Genomic DNA, 17,789 nt, shown 5'->3' with positions numbered 1-17,789 from the left:
ATACCGCTCAAGCTTCTTCCGGTATAGGACTTAAAAATCCTGGATAATGCCTTGGTCCAAGGGCTGGGACTTGCTAGTCGAGTTCGGGGGTAAAAAGAGGACTCGAACATTAGCCAATTTTAGATCTTCCACGTATTTATGAACGGTGGCATTATCCATTATTAAAACAATTTTGCTGTTCTTTCTAGCAATTTTTCTCTGTAGACGTATAACCGTTTGCTGGAAAATTTCTTGGGTCATCCAGCTGTTTTTATTTGCATGGTAAAAAACGGGGAGGGCTTCCAATTTTACATGTTTTAAGCACCGTGACCTTTCAAATTTCCCAATGACAACGGGCTTATTTTGTCCGTGCCCGTTTGGTTGACGCACAGCCCCACAGTAACACGCACTTTACTCTTTTTCCCCCCATGGCACCTTTGCCCTTTGAAACCCAGGGTTGCGTCAGGTAATGCATTAAAAAATAGCCCAGTTTCAGGGGCCAGCGAGGGTGAGCTCGTCGAGGAAAGGGTCCCGGATTAGGGACCCTTCGAAGTGCTTCGGCGAAAAGTAGTCAAGTAGTCTTCGAAGTACGTTCACAGCAGTGCAAAGGGTTAATTAGGGGTGTACGAAATACTCCGCGCGACCTTCCTGACATGTTAAACTACGAATTATTGTCGATGCTATGTTTACGAACAGGCACGTAAATAGGGGCATAATGTCAGCCGCGATATTTTAACTGAACTCCTACTCCCCCTAAATTCCCACAGTGAGGTTTTTGGCGACCCATTTCTCTCCAAAGTTGCATTATCATTTACGATTTCGCACTTTTGATGGACCACAGTTGGAAGCGCTGATTTTTTAGCTACTTATGCCGGCGTAACTAGTTTTGTTGACAAATTTTTCGCCGTAGTTCGTATAAACGAATGCCATTTGCTCCTAGGGACCGAGCCGAGGTTCGTAAATTCAAAAAATTTCGTATAATCGAATAGCGCCATGTATTTAGCATAGGCTTTTCACCGGGACCGCAATATCACTTCGTATAATCGAAAACTTCGTAAAATCCTGCTTCGTAAAATCAAGAGTTTACTGTATTAGTAATGTGCGCGTAATTTCAAAAAGAACAAGTCCAAACACGACGTATTTCTGAGTTTATTTAAGCATTTTACGCAAAGAAAAAAATGTCAAAACACGACGGAGACTTAGCATTCTGGCGAAACTCGATATGAGCAGCAGAGCTTCTCGGAAGTTGATGCGGTATTTTTTTCCGAAAACATATATCAAGTTACAATTTATGAGTTGTGCTATAAATCTTTATTGTTACAGTCCCAGACAAAGGGATATTTTCTCAGAATATTTGGTTTCTCCCTGATAGCAATTCCAATTCATCTTCTTATCTCGTGAGAACTCCCAAAGATGGACTGAAAATAATTGAAGAAAATCCGGTGGAAAAGAGCTTGTATTTTGCAAAATGCCTCAGATTGTCAGCTGGCACTTGGCAGCAGGAGTGGGGGTAAAGCGATGTTTGTTGAATTAATTATATGCCCAATTGTTTCCATAAAATTAAAATATTCATTAATCAGCTTAATTCCTGTTCGAATCATTTAACGGAAATCAAAATTACTCCCCAAAATCTTGTGTTGCCTGCTGCATAGGCAACCGAGTGAAACATTCCAGCATTCATCATTTAGTATTCGAGGTATTCGAATATTCGAGCAATGATTTAATATTCGAATTCGATATTCGAATTCGAGAAATCTGCTATTCGACCCATCTCTACTTTATTTACAAGTTTTCTGATTGATTATGGTAAATACATCTATTATCTTTATTTCTCACCATGTTTTGCTATATTTAACCCATTATTGTGGAAGTTTTAACAAAAATCTTGAACGCTGCATTATTTTCCATTTGTTGCCGTAATGCTCTCTATTCTGTTCCCTCTGTCTGTTATTTTCAAATGAAAGTTTTAATTTCGTGTGTAATGGTTTTTTTTAAATGTAAAAGGTTCCAAGATGATGTTCTCCTTGTCACTCTGGAAGATATCAGTTTTTAATAGCACAAAATATCTTAGCCTAGCACAAAGCCACTGAGTCTATAGTAGTTCCCAGCATAATTGATGTACAAGCTGTTGTCAGCTCCTCAGTTGACGACAATGGGACAATGCAGATGATAGCTCCTGTGCAAGTCAATATACACCCATGTCTCGTATAGCGCAAGGGATGCATTCCTTGGGGTCTTTGCGCTATACGAATTTGCGTTATACGAGAGCGTTTTAACATTGGGAAGATAGGGATGCGTTCCTGGTAGAATAGGTCTTGGGTATTGAATTTCCTCTAAAACATATATATTCCCATAAATAGCCTTAGAAAACATTATTTATATAAATGTTTATAGTTTAAAACATCTTTAAAGATTGTGGGCACGCATTCAAAGACTTTTATTCACGGTAAAAAAAAATTCGTACGTGTTTTCAAAATTCCCTCCGCCGTGCGGATAGGCTAACATCTGCTATCTCAGGGGTTCGTAATGCATTGCCGGCAGTTGACGATTTTTCAAACCAGTTTAAAAACAACTATTGTGTCACCCAGGCCCTTTTGTCGCTCATCGAAATGACAGGCAAATGCTACTTTGAATGCCATTTCATAGCTAGCGGAGTTTATGAATGATAAATCATTTTAATTTGAAGTCCTCTGAGTCATCAGCAGCTACGTGAAACAGTCTTTAAATGCCTTGAAACCTGACCCAGGTTTTCCTTCCCTGAAAATGAATGAACGAGAATGCATTCTTTTCCAAAAGAATATCGTCTCGTCAACACTAAAAACTAGTTGAGGGGGAAAGGAGCCACTTTCAATCACAGCTTGGAGTTCATCAGAAAATGTTGTGGTGACTGCGCTATCAACACTTGCAGATTCACCTGATATCGCCGTACTGAAAATACCTGCTTGCCTTTTAAATTCTGGAACCAACCGGAGCTTTCACTAAATGTCTCGGAGCGATTACCACTCTTGTCTTTTTGTACTGATTCACTATGAACTTTCTGTATGTGTAGACCGCTTGGTTGAAGTTGGTGCGGCTGAGGTCACTGATGTTTTAACCTTATCTTTATTCAGAATAAGGCATCGTGCGTTTAAACTTCCGCGCAATATCGCTTTGACATTCTCCATTTTCAAAGCAATTGACCTACCTATATCAATTTCTCTTCTAGGTTAATGGTTTTTCTTGATAAATTCTTGATTTTTCTACCTGCGTTCCAATTTTTGCCATTTTCTCTTGGTTTTTACTCTGCATGGCTCTATCGAAATCACCTTCTACTGCTGAACTGTATTCTTGAGACGCAGAGGGCCTACGACTGCGAGGAGGGAACGAAGCTGTTGTGTTTGAGACTCTATAGCGGACCCTCTTATATGTTGACGCTATTCATGCGCAACTTGGCCACCGCTCCATTTCTCCCCCGTTAATGCCGATGACCTTGAAGGCTTTAGCGTAGACCCTCTACCTGGAAGTCAATCGCCCGATAACCTATGACGGCAAAAATTACGTCTCAACCAGTATTGCTTAAAAAAAACTCATTTCCACTAGCCCCACGCTTAATTAATGATCTAAATGAACTCATTCTGTTAAGGAGACGAGATAAATTACTTCGGTAGGCCCGCTATCTGGACCCAATGACGTGTACTTTTGGCCATTGCACAGCAATTGATTTCGATTAATATATAAACAAAAAAGAAGATTTGAGGCAAGCAATAATATTAATATGCGTAAAATGATAGAAATTTCGTGTGTACTTAGCGCAAGTTCACGTTTCATCACGAGAGCGTTTAAGATATTTGATTAGGCTACACTGCGTTGCAGTGTTTCCCCGAGGAACGAATTTGCGCTATATCGAAATTGCGCTATACGAGACATGGGTGTACTCTAGCACGCCTGCTGCTGAACTAAGGCTGTTCTAGGCCTTATAGAGGCAACAGAAGGACCGATGTATGTTCTTAGACTCTTTTTCTCAAGCCTCATGAGTAGGGACATGCAAAAGTCGCAAATGCCATAACGCGAATTTTAACGCGAATCTGGGATTTTCCCGCGAAATACGCGATTTCCGGCGTTTTCCCGCGAATACGCGAATTTCGTATTAATTGCGATTTTCTCCAATTCATGGGCGATTTTCACTAACTCAGACGCGATTTTCACAATTTTTTTCTTCTGCTCATGCTCCTCCCACGAAATTGTTTTTCGAGGCGTACATTTAAGCCGTAATATTTTCCCTGCATTGGCCGCTTTTCGACGCGACGAATTTCCATGGGCCGCCGTTCACGGCTCAGCGCCGTGAGATGTCTCGTTTGAAAGTGGCCAGAATTTCACGGAACCGTGCCGTGAACGGCGGCCGGCGAAAAGTCGTCGCGTTTGAAAGCAGCCTCAAGATAGCACGATGTGTATTTCACGCCATAAACGGCGCACCGCCGGGCCGGATTGAACCTTGCCTTGCTGACCGTCAACAACGCCGTGCCATCAACTGCGCGATTCGACTCGCTTGAAGACATGCATTGAGACCAATGGTTATTTGAAAGCACAGTGCCGTGCCGTTGACGACGGCCGGAGCAAAGCAAAAGCCTGAAAGCGGCAAAAAGTGGCTGTGCGCCGTCTATTCCGTGAAATACTCACGGAGCTACATTGTGGCAGCTTTAAGCCAAAACGACGTATCGCCGGCCGCCGTTCCCGGCACAGCGCCGTAAAATTCAGGCCACTTTCCGACAAGACGACTCTCTGGATTTCACGGCGCTGTGGCGGGAACGGCGGCCGCGGAAATTAGTCGCGTCAGTGAGCGGCCAATGCCGTGAAAAAATTACGGCTTAAATATACACCTCGAAAAACAATTTCATGTAGAGCAGAAGGAAAAAAATTATGAAATTTGCGTCTGAGTTGGTGAAAATCGCCCATGAATTGGAGAAAATTCATGATTTCCGCAAAGAAACACACTCGAGGAAATAAGGCGACTTGTTTGTCCGGAGGATGTCTAAACCGCATTCACGATGTCCACAAAGTAGCCAAAATGCCATGGGAATCAGATGGTTGACTTAATAAAATTACTGGAGGGTTCAAACTATCCAAATACTCACATTCTATAAAGAGATAACCCTTTCGCTGCTAATGACGAAAATATGTGGCAGGACGTTTCTTGACCCGGGAGACGAAAGGCGAAAATTTTCGTCTGAGATTTTCCTACGCAGGCCTAATGCCGAAAATACATTTCCTTGCTCTCCTCCTTTTATGACATTCCTGGGTTTGCAAAGTCTTAGTTTCGGGACCCAACACAGGCCAACACCATGGACTGGCAAAATCTGTAACTGCCGAAATCCGGAAGCATGAACCTAGACCCTCGTCTCTTATTACCCCTCTTTTTGGCAAGGGACCGCAATAATACAATTGTTCATTCAGTTAGTTTGCAAAATAAATATATGGTTCTTTCTTAAAAAAATATAAACGAAGAATTGAATTCTTTGTCTTTTGGCAGAGTTTACAATTTTTAAATGAAATTCTACCATAAATATTAACTTATATCTCGATTTCACTATAAAATCAACATGGAAATTGTTAAGGCATTAAATTCGTTAATGCTGACGGTAGAGCTTCATTCAAAATTTTAAAATTCTCAGAATAAATCGAGGAATTCAATTGGAAGTCTGCAATTTACGTGCAAGCAACAATCATCCATATAGCTAATTCACATAAACAAAGCATGAGTTGACAGCGAACCAATGATGCTGGTAGGGTGGTAAACCACGAAAGGAGGGAGACCAACTACCCTCAGAGTCCAAGATAATGCAAAATGCCCACTAGGAAGGATCAGAAAAGGTTGGTGTTGAGAGTGTTTGATTATCTGCAAGACCTTTCTTAACAGATGTCCAACATAAATGCTCCATACAGAGGGGACCAAGGAGTCTCATGGAGCGCAGTCCCGCATTCATGTTAAGGAGAGAACTCCACCATTTTGAAAGAGTTAAAGAAGTTAAAAATGAGCCTCAAGAAAATTCATAAGAGTACTTTTTTAGATAAAACCACTTATTAAATCTGCAAAACATGAAAACCTCTAAAGCAGCTGCTGTAAAGTCAATACCTATGCAGATGGCTGAAAAAGCGTCAACCAAACTTAGTTCTCTTATGGTAGAAGACCTAAGCAGAAAAATAGGTATTTGAAAAGATCTCAGTTTTTGATCCCCAAGAAGTTCCGTCTACAGACATGAACCCTGACTTAAAAACAAAAAATTCATGGCCTGGAATCAATGGAGACAGAGAAGTTGATGTTGGCGTTGGGAGGATTACAGAAATTACTACAAAAGCGAAATTCCCGGGGTTCAGTGGATGTAATTAAAGCAATCCAGGAGCTCAAATGTCTGAGACATCCTTTGCATCTAAGTGCCTTTAAGCAATTTGGATCACTTCTGCAAACATGGACTGAGAAAGATTTCTTTCCTGCTATAACGCTGTGTTAATAGATAAGAGAACAAATGTAAAAGATGACAACTTGATCACAATAGCAATATTTCATTTGAAATTACAGACATTTAAAAGTAATTTCTCTCTAAGTAAGCTAGATATATGTATACGCGAAGGATAAATATGTAAAATAGGTTAATTCAGTCAATACTCCATGTATATTATTGCTTTAATTATTCCCAATCAATAATATCCTAAATTTAGGGCAATGGGTGGGCCACTGGAAGGATGGCTCTCAATCAACATAAATTATTTTGGCTTTAAAATAACACCGATTTCAGGGCAAAATAACATCGCTTTTGCAGAAAAATAACACCACTTTTGGCTATAAAATAACCCCACCTTTTGCATGTCCCTACTCATGAGTAAAATGGGATATGTCGGTTTCTACAAATTATAGTACAGTGGAACCCCGATCTACAGTTCCCACATTGATCGTTTTCCTGTATTCATCGTGTGCCGTTGCTGGTCCCAAATAAAGTTTCATAAAGGCAATGTAATTTTTACCTGCATCCATCGTTCCCCGAAGTATCATTTTCCTGCATTGATCGTTTGACGAAAATGAGACGAAGTGTTTACCACCTGTTGTTTGTGGCTAATAACGACAGACATCGCCAGGAGATTGAATTACCATAGGGAGAAGCTGAGCACCGTGGGATAGTTACATTAGCACATTTCCCAAGATCCGCTATCCCTCTCCATTCAGCACTTGCCTCCTCCACTCTGACACTTGCCTCTTCTCTAAAATCAAACAAAAGGTCCCAGCTTGGGTAGCAATCGTATTACGAAGACCTTAGCTTAGAAAAAATATCAAGTTACACGAGAACAATAAAAAAGTGTTTCATGACCTTTTTCTCACCCACTGACCCTTTTCAGCCTACCTGCTTCAAAGTTCCCAGTTTCTGGAGGTCAACTGCTGCATGAATCACCTATTAGCCCAAAAGTTGTCTAACAATGAATTTCGGCAATTGGCATTATACTTTTATTAGATTGAAATATTTGTAAAGTGCACGTAATTTAAAAAAGAATAAGACCAAACGCAACGCATTTCTGACTTTATTTAAGCATTTAAAACAAGGAAATAGTTGGAAAAATACAATGGTGATTTCTGGCAAAACTCGATATCCTCGTAGCTGAGCTTCTCGGCAGTTAATGTGGCATTTTTCCAAAAACAGGATATCAGGTTATTATCAGTTATCTATTTACGAGTTATACTATAAGTCTCACTTGTCAGAGTTACTGAGGAAGGGATATCTTCTCAGGATATTTTGTTTCTCCCTACTAACAATCCGAATTCATACTCATCTGTTGCTACACTAATTATAAAAGAGTGTGTAAGTTGCCTTCTATTTAGGACAAAAAATTTTATGGCACAGTCATATGTTTATGCTTCACCCTCTGCAGTATGTTCTGCGTAAAACGTACGCAATAGCATCAGTTCCTAACTTCACCTCGCACAAGTGGTTCCTTACCTTCCAGAGTGGGTTGAGTTCAAACTAGCGAGTGTTTTCCATGTGGGTTTAATAAAGTAAGGTTTCATTTTTATTAGGTTTATTTTTAATCATATTTGGACCATCGCCCTTCCGAAGAAATAAGTGAGTACTTTAAAGTTGGACTGAAAATAATTTAATATGGAGAAAAGCATCCAGGATAGAAGCGCGTGAATATTGTCAAACGCCTCGGGCAGTCCGCTAGCACTTGACGGTAGGGGTGGGGTAGAGCGAGCTACCTGGTGAAAACAAGAAGTGGGATCAAGCCAAGGCTCAGGCGGGTATGCCGCTGACGATTAACGCAACATTGTTCATACTTTACACATTGCCTAAATTACATGAAAATATATTTATTAGACAGGAACATTACAAATAATTGACTATTTTTGGCCTATATGATCCATCTCACAACCAATGACTGCGCCGGCGAAAGCGGTTGTTTTAGGCATAACATGCACATTGCTCTCATGAATACGTATGACGTTTCATGGATTTTTACTTCAGAGAAAAATCCATAATAGCAGGGTAAATGCCGAATGGAGAGCAAACATTTTTTAGCGAGGTGGCGTGTTCCTTTAGGATATTTAAAAGAGATATTATTTGAATCAACAATATGACCTAAGTGTCTCGATAAAGTACTAGTATACCTGTAATTGGCTAAAATCTTGTTTGAATCCTTTAACGAATATCATAATTACACGCCAAAATCCTGCGTTTCCTGGGACATATGCAACCTAACCAAACATTCCCACATCTATCGTTTTCCGAATTCATTGTTTTTTTTCGTCCATCCCCCAGAAAAACGATAGATCGAGGTTCCTCTGTAAAACAATAGTATGTATATCAAGATTGTATTCTATGCAATAGTTAATGTGAGGAAAAAATTATATGTTAAAGTATGTAGGGTATATTATTGTTTGTTTTATGTTCTTTTTCCAGAAATTCCACACTGGCTTGCTGTTTACTCTCAAGCATCTCAGGACTTGGACCATAAACTTAGGTGGGAATTATTCCGTTTACCTGAGCTTGACTGTTTTGATGCCATGTTGAAAAGACTGTACAAGCAAGAGTTGGAGGAAATAGTAATGCGATATGAAGCATACAGGTAGGTTCATATTGAAGTTTTGGTAAGATTTGCCTTAAATCAAGATGTGTACAAAGTAATTTTCTAAGACCTGTAAAAACATGTAAGTCCGTATATTTTTCAATGAGGAATGTATTCTGCAATCAAGAAATCGAAAGCATTCCATCAGTTGTGCTGGCATATTTAGGCGAGTGCATTTGCTCTTCAAAAGCACTGTACATACCTAGCATTTTGCCTTTGTCTTTCTTTGCTTTTGATAAATTCAAATTGATTTTTGTTATATTCATTAAGAGGTCTGGATTTTGTATTTAACCTTTGTGATGTGGACAATCGACATTAAAATTTATCCAATTTTCCCAATTCTTTTGGCAATTAGTGTGTAAACTTCATTTGAGTAACTAGAAAAGAGTAGGAAAAGTGAGACTTCTGGGTAAAAAATAATTTTCTTATAAAGTTAATGTAATTTTGTAGGTGAAAGCAGAAAAACAACTCATAGCTCTTCATGGTCTATCTGGTCATTGCAATACACAGCCAAACTTGCCATCACATTACTATGTCACCAAGAGATATTTTTTCATAGATGTAAAAAATTTCTCTCAGAATGGGCGTATGCACTTATATTATTATGCTGTTGATTGCCATTAGGTTTGAAAAATAGAAATACCCTTATTTTCTCTTACTACTACTTTTACTACCCATCTGCTACCTCTTGAGCCATTAGTGGCGAAAACGCCATGGTAGTAATCTGTTTGCTGATTGAAGAAAGATTTCGTGCTTTCCCGGCGAATGGACTTGGTACAGAGTTCTCGGGATCGCCACCGGGTCAGGAACTCCATATCTGCCAACGTTTCGATGTCCGACTCGGTCATAGTCCTCAGGGCTGTGAATGTCGAGTGAGAATTTGACTTGCTTATATACAATTACTCTGGTGGTCAGGTGACTGCTGATTGGCTGTCGTCAGCGGCATGCTCTGATTGGTGGTTTTGCCTAGCCTTTTGTATAGTCTTGAGCACAGGTTTCCAGGTGCTGCTCAGAGCATATCCGGAGTCTCTATTGATGGTATTCTTAGTCAGTCTAATTTCAATAGACTCTTTAATGAGTCGATCCCAAAAGCCATTGGATCGGCAGAGCATCTTGGTGTCGTCAAACTTAAAAGTATTTTTGCATTCCATCCAATGCTCTGCGATGGCTGACTTTTCGGGCTGTCCTAGGCGGAGGTGGCGCTTATGTTCTTTGAGCCGCGTGTCTATAGTGCAGCCCGTCTCACCGATGTATATTTTCCCGCACCCACATGGCACTTGGTAAACGCCAGGTGTCTTCAATCCTACCGGATCTTTTGCTTTGACGAGCATGTCCCGGATCTTTTTTGGTGGTTTGTGGATGGCCTGGATGTTGAATCTCTTCAGAATTCTCGCTACTTTCCCCGACACTGAAGAGATGTATGGTAAACACGCCTTTGCAGTTCGATCGTCTCTTTCTCCATCTTCTCTCCTTGAGTTGGTCTTGGATATGGACCTTTTTAGGGCCTTGGAAATCTGTCTCTCATCATATCCATTCTGCTGGAAGGTTTTCCGAAGGCGCTTTAGTTCAGGTGCTAGGCTATCTTTGTCCGAGATAGATACGGCTCGATGAATCAGGCTTTTCATTACTGCCATTCTCTGCGAAGGATGGTGGTGACTACATCCATGTAAGTAAAGGTCCGTGTGGGTGGGTTTTCGGTAAACGCTGTGACCGAGTTAAAGAGCTCAGGTCACCACTTCTCGGCCTTGTGCATTGGTATCATGTGATTTGATGTTGTTTACTCCCTTGTGTTTGATTCTCACTGAAAAGTGAACCCTGAACGAGTAATGCATCAGAAAGACTGATGGGAAAAGTATTAAAAAATGTGAGTGAGTTCAATTACAACGCCAAACTTGTAATTACCATTAAAATATTTTCTTTGAAAAAGTAATCAATAGAATTACAAATACTTTTAATTTTGCTCCTATACATGATGCAATCACTGTCAATATTTTCTCAAATGGGAGTACTATCGTGCAGTAACCATTTTAATTATTATTTAATGCCATTACATAATAAATAATCAAAATGTCAAATCGAGGCACAATACGCGTAAATATGTAAGCTCTTTCAAAGTTTTACAACTGAGGATGAGGTTAATGTAGCTGGAACTACCTTTAACGAGGGTGAAATATAAATTTTCACTTCTGATTTCTAAAACGTAACAATTTCTCAGATGTATCTATGTAATATATGCTCAAGCTTTGGATTAAATTACTAGTCAAAATTGCTATCTAAAAATGTATTCATCACAACTAAAAATTAGTAAAGGTGTAATTGTTAACAGTAATTTGATTATGTAAACATACTTTGTTACATCACATCACTGATCAGAACTCGGAATGATGTCACTTGTGAGAATTAATTGCAGACTATGTATATGTTTTTGTGTTTTGGATGAAGAGGCATAGGTTATGATGAGGGATGTTATTAAAACCTTATTTTTGCAATTATATCACCATTTTATCAATTGGATGTCTTAATACTGTGCTCAATGGAGTTATTAGCGCAGGCAGGTGTTTATCTGCAACATTTTTATCTTTCTAACCATTTTTGATGTAAATAACCCAATGAAATTTTAGTGGTTTCTTGGTATCAAATTGTTAAGATATGCTTAAGAGACATGTGAGTTCCTTGGTTATGCCGTACATGGAATGAAAATTAGAAGAAATACAATAATTTGCAGGCCTCAGTGGTGACAAGATTAAGTCCTAACATGCCAAGCTGAAGGTTGTGGGTTCGTACCCTACTGGAGTATAGGTGTCTTTAAATTTGTTGTCAAGTAAAAAAGGATCGTAATTGGTTGGCACCTCTAATCATTACAGACATTATTAATATTATAATCAATAAAAACAGGCAAGCCGGTAACGGTATGTTTATCCAATGGCATTCAATTATATGCTGGCTATGTCAGTGATGCAGTGAGGGGGGGGTTTTGGGGGATAAAAACCCCTCCGAGAGCTCAGAGAAATTAAAAAATTTAATCCATTTTACATGATTGGATAAATATTACTTTCAGAATAGTGTAAGGATTAATAAAATATCCTTCAGAAAGCCTTACAACTCACCATATTGAACCATTTATCTTAAAAATCTTCTGGGGGAGGGCAAAACTCCCCCTAGCCTTAATTCCTAGCTGCACGCCTGGGCTATGTCATTGAAATATCTATCTAGTGATATTAACCAAGTTGCAAACCCAATAACACCACATCAAATATTGTCTTAAATTCATCTTCTGCTATTACCATGTAGGTCAGCGTTGCTGTGGGAAATGGATATGAGGCTGAGCGTTCACCAGGATGATCCAGTTCTGCCACCAGAGATCTTAAAAGAAGCAGCACTATCTCAACATGTTGAAACTAAAGTATGACACACATGGTTGTGTATCAACCAATTCTGCTGTCACAGAAGCTGCTTATGTGTATATATACATCCTCTTATTCAGTGGAATAGCAGCTTTAAATATACTGTTATATTGGGCATTGCTGTAATTTTAACCGTCCTTGAAAGTTGGAACAATTTGCCCAATGTTAGTTTTGATAAGGGTTTTATTCAACTGAAAGTTGCAGACTAATTTTATTTTTCTCTGAGTGATAACTATATTCTACATCATATTCAAGCTTTGTAATGAAAGCTGATACTGTGATGTTTTCATCCAATCCCACAATTACTCTTTTGTAATCATGAGTGTGAAATTTATAAATGGGAAGCAAGAGTAGCGTCTCAAGGGACTTACTATATTTTTTCCTCGAATTCGATCCATATCAACCTATAAATGCTAACAATTTGGGTAAAATATATTTATGTACTCTATTAAGATTCCACCCAGGTCTATTGAGAGGTATCACTACTTTTGCTCGTCATTGAATAAAAGACTTGCACATCCTACCTGATTCATGCAACAAATTGGTCTATATGTAATGCATTTTTTGGTCTAAGATATAAATCGCTTATCCTGTTGACACATTCAATAAATCACATTTTCAATAAATGAAAAAATTGTTTTACTTAAACATACTCTCTTACAGGGGCTCTAACACTGGCACCCTTCCAAAAATATTGGACTAACAAATTACTCGACAGTTGGGTACGTCACTCTTTTTCAGGTTTATCACCTTCCCCTGTATCTTCCTCTACCAACGACAATCCGGAAAGCTTAAGAACTTTAGCATTCTCAATATTTAAAGTCCTTGCCCACTGCCGTCCTGGAAGAGGCACAAAGATTTAACTTGAAAACGGAACACCGAAATATAAACTGAAGCATGCACATTTCGAATGAGTAAGCATACCTGGTGAGATATTTCCTTCTGATTCACTTTTATAGCCATAATATTTCGCCCAGTCACTCCTACCAGTTGCCATCATATAAATCACTAGCCCGAAAGCATTCCATGATATAAACATGTAAGTTAAAGACAGCCGACGTTTCCACATATGAGCTTTGTCCACTGGCACAGGATTCATTCTTCGTCGGAAGAACCGCCTTAGCCACTGAATGTTCCAAACGCTACCCATTTTTCTCAAAAGTTAACCTACTCAAGGATGGATACAGAGTTAATCAGAACCCCAAAAATAACTCCGCATCTCGGAAGTGAATATTGCCACCAAGGCAACAATTGCTAAAAAAATCACTTCAAAACCTTCGCTGTCTGCTGTCTGTCAGTTTTCCTCACGGTTTTCCTATTTTCCCTGTTTATGCCGAGAATTTTTCTGTTTGTGCCGAGAATCGAAACTGAAATACTCGATAGTTGTCTCGCTGTATTCGATCGATCAATTCAACTAGTATCGATATTCTCGAGGCATGTGTAATCAGCCTGAGCGCGGCAAGGGGGCTTTCGAGGGAGTTATGGTGTAATTGAAGCATTTTATTTAGCTCAGGCTAATGATTTTTGAAAGAAGTGCTTGTCGCTTTACAACACCCGGGGATAATCCACATTTTTCATTGTTGAAGTGATACATGAAGGTAAGAGATGGAGTGGAATCAGTCTATGCCGAAGTCTTTAAACCTGTCCGCTGTTTCCACTAGATCACCGCTCCAGTCGAAAAGGAGTTTTCCTTCATTCACCAGGAAATCTAGCCGGTAATTTGAATGTGTTAAAGAACTATGAATAATTGTTAACCTTTTCATCATCGAATTTAGTTTTTCTCAGATCTTATTGCTTGTCACTTTGATTGTAGGTCCTCTGTTGGCTTTCGTTCTTCTCAGCCCAGGAAAGTTGTTGCAGTAACTCAACGCCATGTTGTTGAAAGCTGTGGTGCTTCATTGCCCGTTTTAGTTGCTGAAGCCCTCGGTTATGCCGACCGTGAGTAAAATGAATTGTAGCATGTGTACTTCTATTCAACTATAACCTGTCAATTCACTTGTTCCTTCGGAGATTTGTTGTAGTAATTGAGCTCTTCAGGTCTCATTGGAGTGGTTCTTCGCCATATTTCCATGTATCTCGCGGTCACTATTTTTTATCACGGTGTACCTGTCTGTGATATTAAGGGCATGAAATTCGGAATAAAATTTTGCCAATGTGAAAATTGGACCATGACTTTAATTAGGATGTCATCACTCTCATTCTTTGAGGACATTACTTCAAGTAAGTCAGTTTTCCTGCGGCCGACATATTGACTTGTATCTGTAACCCACTTCAACAGGTTTTTGAAATTTGCGGGATTCATTTTTTTAGGTGCAATATTTCATAAAATTTATGTATTTATGAGTGAACTCACCACTTTACTCGATTATACCAAACGAAGTCTTGGTAAAAAATCAAGGCAATGCTCTACCATAGTAAACAATACAAAGCGTAGATAATAATATTTAAATTAACAAGAGACCATCAGCAAAAATTTAGGAACCGTGCTGATGGTAAGATAAGATTGTGACGTATAGTAATCGATATATGTGTGGTCATGGATAACATTAAACGTACAACCACTGCTTAGTATATTTATAACTCTCCAAAATCTAATATCTAATTCATGAGTACATGATGTAGCAAACAAATTATCATACACCACTACAATAACTGATCAAGAATATACTTTTTAGATATTCAAGGCTACAGTTGTAATTTCACAAACTATATGCCAATCATTGAATCCTTGGCAAGGTGCTGTTGAGCTTATTGTTTTATTTATTGTGTGGATTGCGAGAAATGTGTAGTCCTCATTACACATTGGATTCAGCAATCTGTCTTTGCCAACAAAATGAAGCAGTCAACTCAAAAATTTGATCTACTTACGGATTAAAAAAAACAACATTGGCCCTTAATCTGAATTCAATAAAAAAACAACATTAGCCTGTGATAGGAATTCTGCTCAAGGGTTCAGCCTCAGGGAGACCATGAACCTGGAAAATGAGGAAAACCCTGAATCCTCTTTGAGTTTTGGTTCACGTTGGAACAGATAAAAGAAGTTATTGGAGTGGGGGTGCATACATGGATTTAAACACATAAATTGTTTGACCTGGAGTCACACAACCCCTAGCTACACTTGACTGTTATTAAACTAAAATGCACTTTGTCACCCTTTTGCTTCATTTCACAATTCCACACACTCATACGTCAACAGAATAATCCCAATCACACAATTTATTCCACCTCAGAGTGCCTGAGAAGAAAGAGAAAAGGTTGGGGTGGAAGGAATGTGTTGAGATGAAGGACTCAAGGAAAGCCTAAGGATGATGATCTGTTACAATATACTTAGACCCTTTTTTTTAGTTCATAAAAGTAATGTATTTATGGCTCTCGATTTTTATATGAATCATGGGCGTACTCGGCGAGGGGCAGGAGGGGGCAGCTGCCCCCCTCGAGAAGGAAAAATCACAAATGTCTTCAAGCAAAATAATATATTTTCAAGCAAATAATTTTTATTGCTGATCAATCGATTTTATTGATATATTTTAATTCTCGATGGAGATTGATTATCACTATTGTGGTGTTGCACATGATTGTTTGCGTTTCTTTTTTTTTTTTAATCTTAGGGAGTGCTTCTGGAAGTGTGCGCATTTCCCCCTCTGGGTGGGCGTGGCTGGTGACTGGACGGCGCCTCTTTGTGTGGCAATATCGTCAATTGTCGTCGGCAGGCTCTGTCCACGAGAGCCGTCGATGGAATGTGGCTGCAGGCCAGTGCAGGGAGTTGAACCTGCCCCCAAGCGATCTATCGCACAAGGCTGACCTTGTGTGTGTCATCACCAATGAGGGCAATCACTTCCCCTCCTGCGTCGCCGTTACCCCTGAGGGCACAGTGCGCTACTGGCCCAGCATTGCGCACGAAGGGACATCCGTGGAAGATAATGCTGACCTTCAGGTTAGATCATTTGATGATATGATTTTTTGGAGATTTGATGCAATGCACTGCAGGAACAAGTGACTTTGTACGCAGTCACGCACACGGGTGCAAAGTTAACCCTTAACCAGTGACGTGCAATTCTGGTTGCACTACCAGTGACTGGGAGACCGCAATAAATCAAAAATTCATAAAATATTGCTACGCCATTTTTATTGTTTTGTTTAATTTTTCTTTGAATGCTTAACTATTTTAAAACTTAAATTAAAATTTTTACACTCCCAATACGAACCAATTTGTCATAAAAAATTTTGATTTGAAGCAGGATCAAAAAACTGATGCCAAAAACACTTGAGTTATAATTATTATATTTATGTATCAATATTTCTAGTATTTCCCCCCTATATAGTAAATATAGTCCCCCCCTTTACTTTTATCACGGGCATTTTTCGAAAAAAAGGGGGGACTATATTCAGACAAATACAGTATCTACTTAATTCAAACCTTTAACCAAGCAAAATTATTGATAATTGGGGATTTTACTGTATTTTTGCTGTTTGGGTCTGGTCAAGATTTCTTTTTTTTTTCTTTATTATTTATGATTAAGAGAGTGTGCAACATGTTTCTAATGCCCAATGATATGTACTTTAGTCTCCATTCCTGTTGTTGTAAAAATGTGATTCAGCTTGGGATGTGAAATTGAGAATGATGGTCACCTGTTAAAAATTGGGTTGATGTATCTTTCATTAAATACAGTTTTTTTAGTCATCATGATGGAAGTATTCCACTAGATAAAAGCTGAGGTATGATTTGGATTTTCTCATTCTAGGGTCAGGAGTGTGATTCCCTCACTTACCTGGGCCCCCACGGATGTCTGCTTGCGACGACCACTTCAACAATTGTCCTCGTTGTCCCTCAAATGATTGATGGCAGGCATTCGATATTTTGCCGTGCTCTCAAGACTCCTCAGGGCTGGCTGGGTGGAATCAGTCGAAGGTTTTCATCGCTCATATTTGGCTCAATGACGGCCAGCCAGGTCATGGAAGTGGTGAGTTTTCCCAAGCATGGCATGATTCATATTGTAAAACAAAATGCATTTTGATAACATAGTTAAGTAATGATTGATAATTGTTGAGTATGTTATTTGAAAATTTGTGTGTAGTTTTTTGTGAATCTTTCCCTAAAAAATTGAGAATTAGTATTAAGTGTTATGTCTAAGTATGCAATGCCTCATTTTTCAAGGGAAGAAATGAATGTGTGTTTATCTTTGAAGTGGTTGCATGCATTCACATTAAACATTACTGTCTCACTTTTACTCAGCTATTTAGAAACTGGGTGTTAGATTTTGGTATGCTCAGGTGGACTTATTATCGTGGTTTAAAGATTGATGCAGATACTTGCAGTGAAAA

At 39.1% G+C, this 17,789-nt stretch overlaps 3 protein-coding genes across 4 annotated transcripts in view; 2 read left to right on the top strand and 1 right to left on the bottom strand.

Moving 5' to 3' along the window:
- LOC124168036 (probable E3 ubiquitin-protein ligase hulA) overlaps nucleotides 1-13,101 on the top strand; it is a 31,453-nt gene extending 18,352 nt beyond the window's left edge. For both annotated transcript variants that reach the window (XM_046546135.1, XM_046546134.1), the window contains exons 9-10: nucleotides 8,898-9,063; nucleotides 12,355-13,101. In XM_046546135.1, the coding sequence (XP_046402091.1) occupies nucleotides 8,898-9,063; nucleotides 12,355-12,472 (284 nt within the window). In that variant the 3' untranslated portion in view covers nucleotides 12,473-13,101. The remainder of the gene's footprint in view (nucleotides 1-8,897; nucleotides 9,064-12,354) is intronic.
- On the bottom strand, nucleotides 13,083-13,831 carry LOC124168038. Its single transcript, XM_046546137.1, has 3 exons — nucleotides 13,743-13,831; nucleotides 13,392-13,634; nucleotides 13,083-13,307 (listed from the first exon to the last, which is right to left on the bottom strand). The coding sequence occupies exons 2-3, from the start codon at nucleotides 13,615-13,617 to the stop codon at nucleotides 13,195-13,197; spliced, it is 339 nt and encodes a 112-aa protein (XP_046402093.1). The 5' UTR covers nucleotides 13,618-13,634; nucleotides 13,743-13,831; the 3' UTR covers nucleotides 13,083-13,194.
- An 88-nt stretch (nucleotides 13,832-13,919) lies between these two features.
- The window catches only part of LOC124168035 (nuclear pore complex protein Nup133), a 69,029-nt gene continuing 65,159 nt past the window's right edge, over nucleotides 13,920-17,789 (top strand). Inside the window, exons 1-4 of the mRNA XM_046546133.1 lie at nucleotides 13,920-14,182; nucleotides 14,281-14,405; nucleotides 16,076-16,401; nucleotides 17,210-17,428. Of these exons, the coding sequence (XP_046402089.1) occupies nucleotides 14,073-14,182; nucleotides 14,281-14,405; nucleotides 16,076-16,401; nucleotides 17,210-17,428 (780 nt within the window). The 5' untranslated portion in view covers nucleotides 13,920-14,072. The remainder of the gene's footprint in view (nucleotides 14,183-14,280; nucleotides 14,406-16,075; nucleotides 16,402-17,209; nucleotides 17,429-17,789) is intronic.

The sequence above is a fragment of the Ischnura elegans genome, chromosome 11 (assembly GCF_921293095.1).
Source record: "Ischnura elegans chromosome 11, ioIscEleg1.1, whole genome shotgun sequence".
Taxonomy (NCBI): domain Eukaryota; kingdom Metazoa; phylum Arthropoda; class Insecta; order Odonata; family Coenagrionidae; genus Ischnura; species Ischnura elegans.
The sequence above is the reverse complement of the archived record's forward strand: the minus strand, read 5'-3'. Positions and strand labels throughout refer to the sequence as shown.

Coding starts and splice junctions, on each gene's coding strand:
- LOC124168038 (XM_046546137.1), bottom strand. CDS start 13,617: ATGGGTAGCGTTTGGAACATTCAGTGGCTAAGGCGGTTCTTCCGACGA. Junction 13,308..13,391: donor AGAAGGAAATATCTCACCAG/GTATGCTTACTC, acceptor TGCCTCTTCCAG/GACGGCAGTGGGCAAGGACT.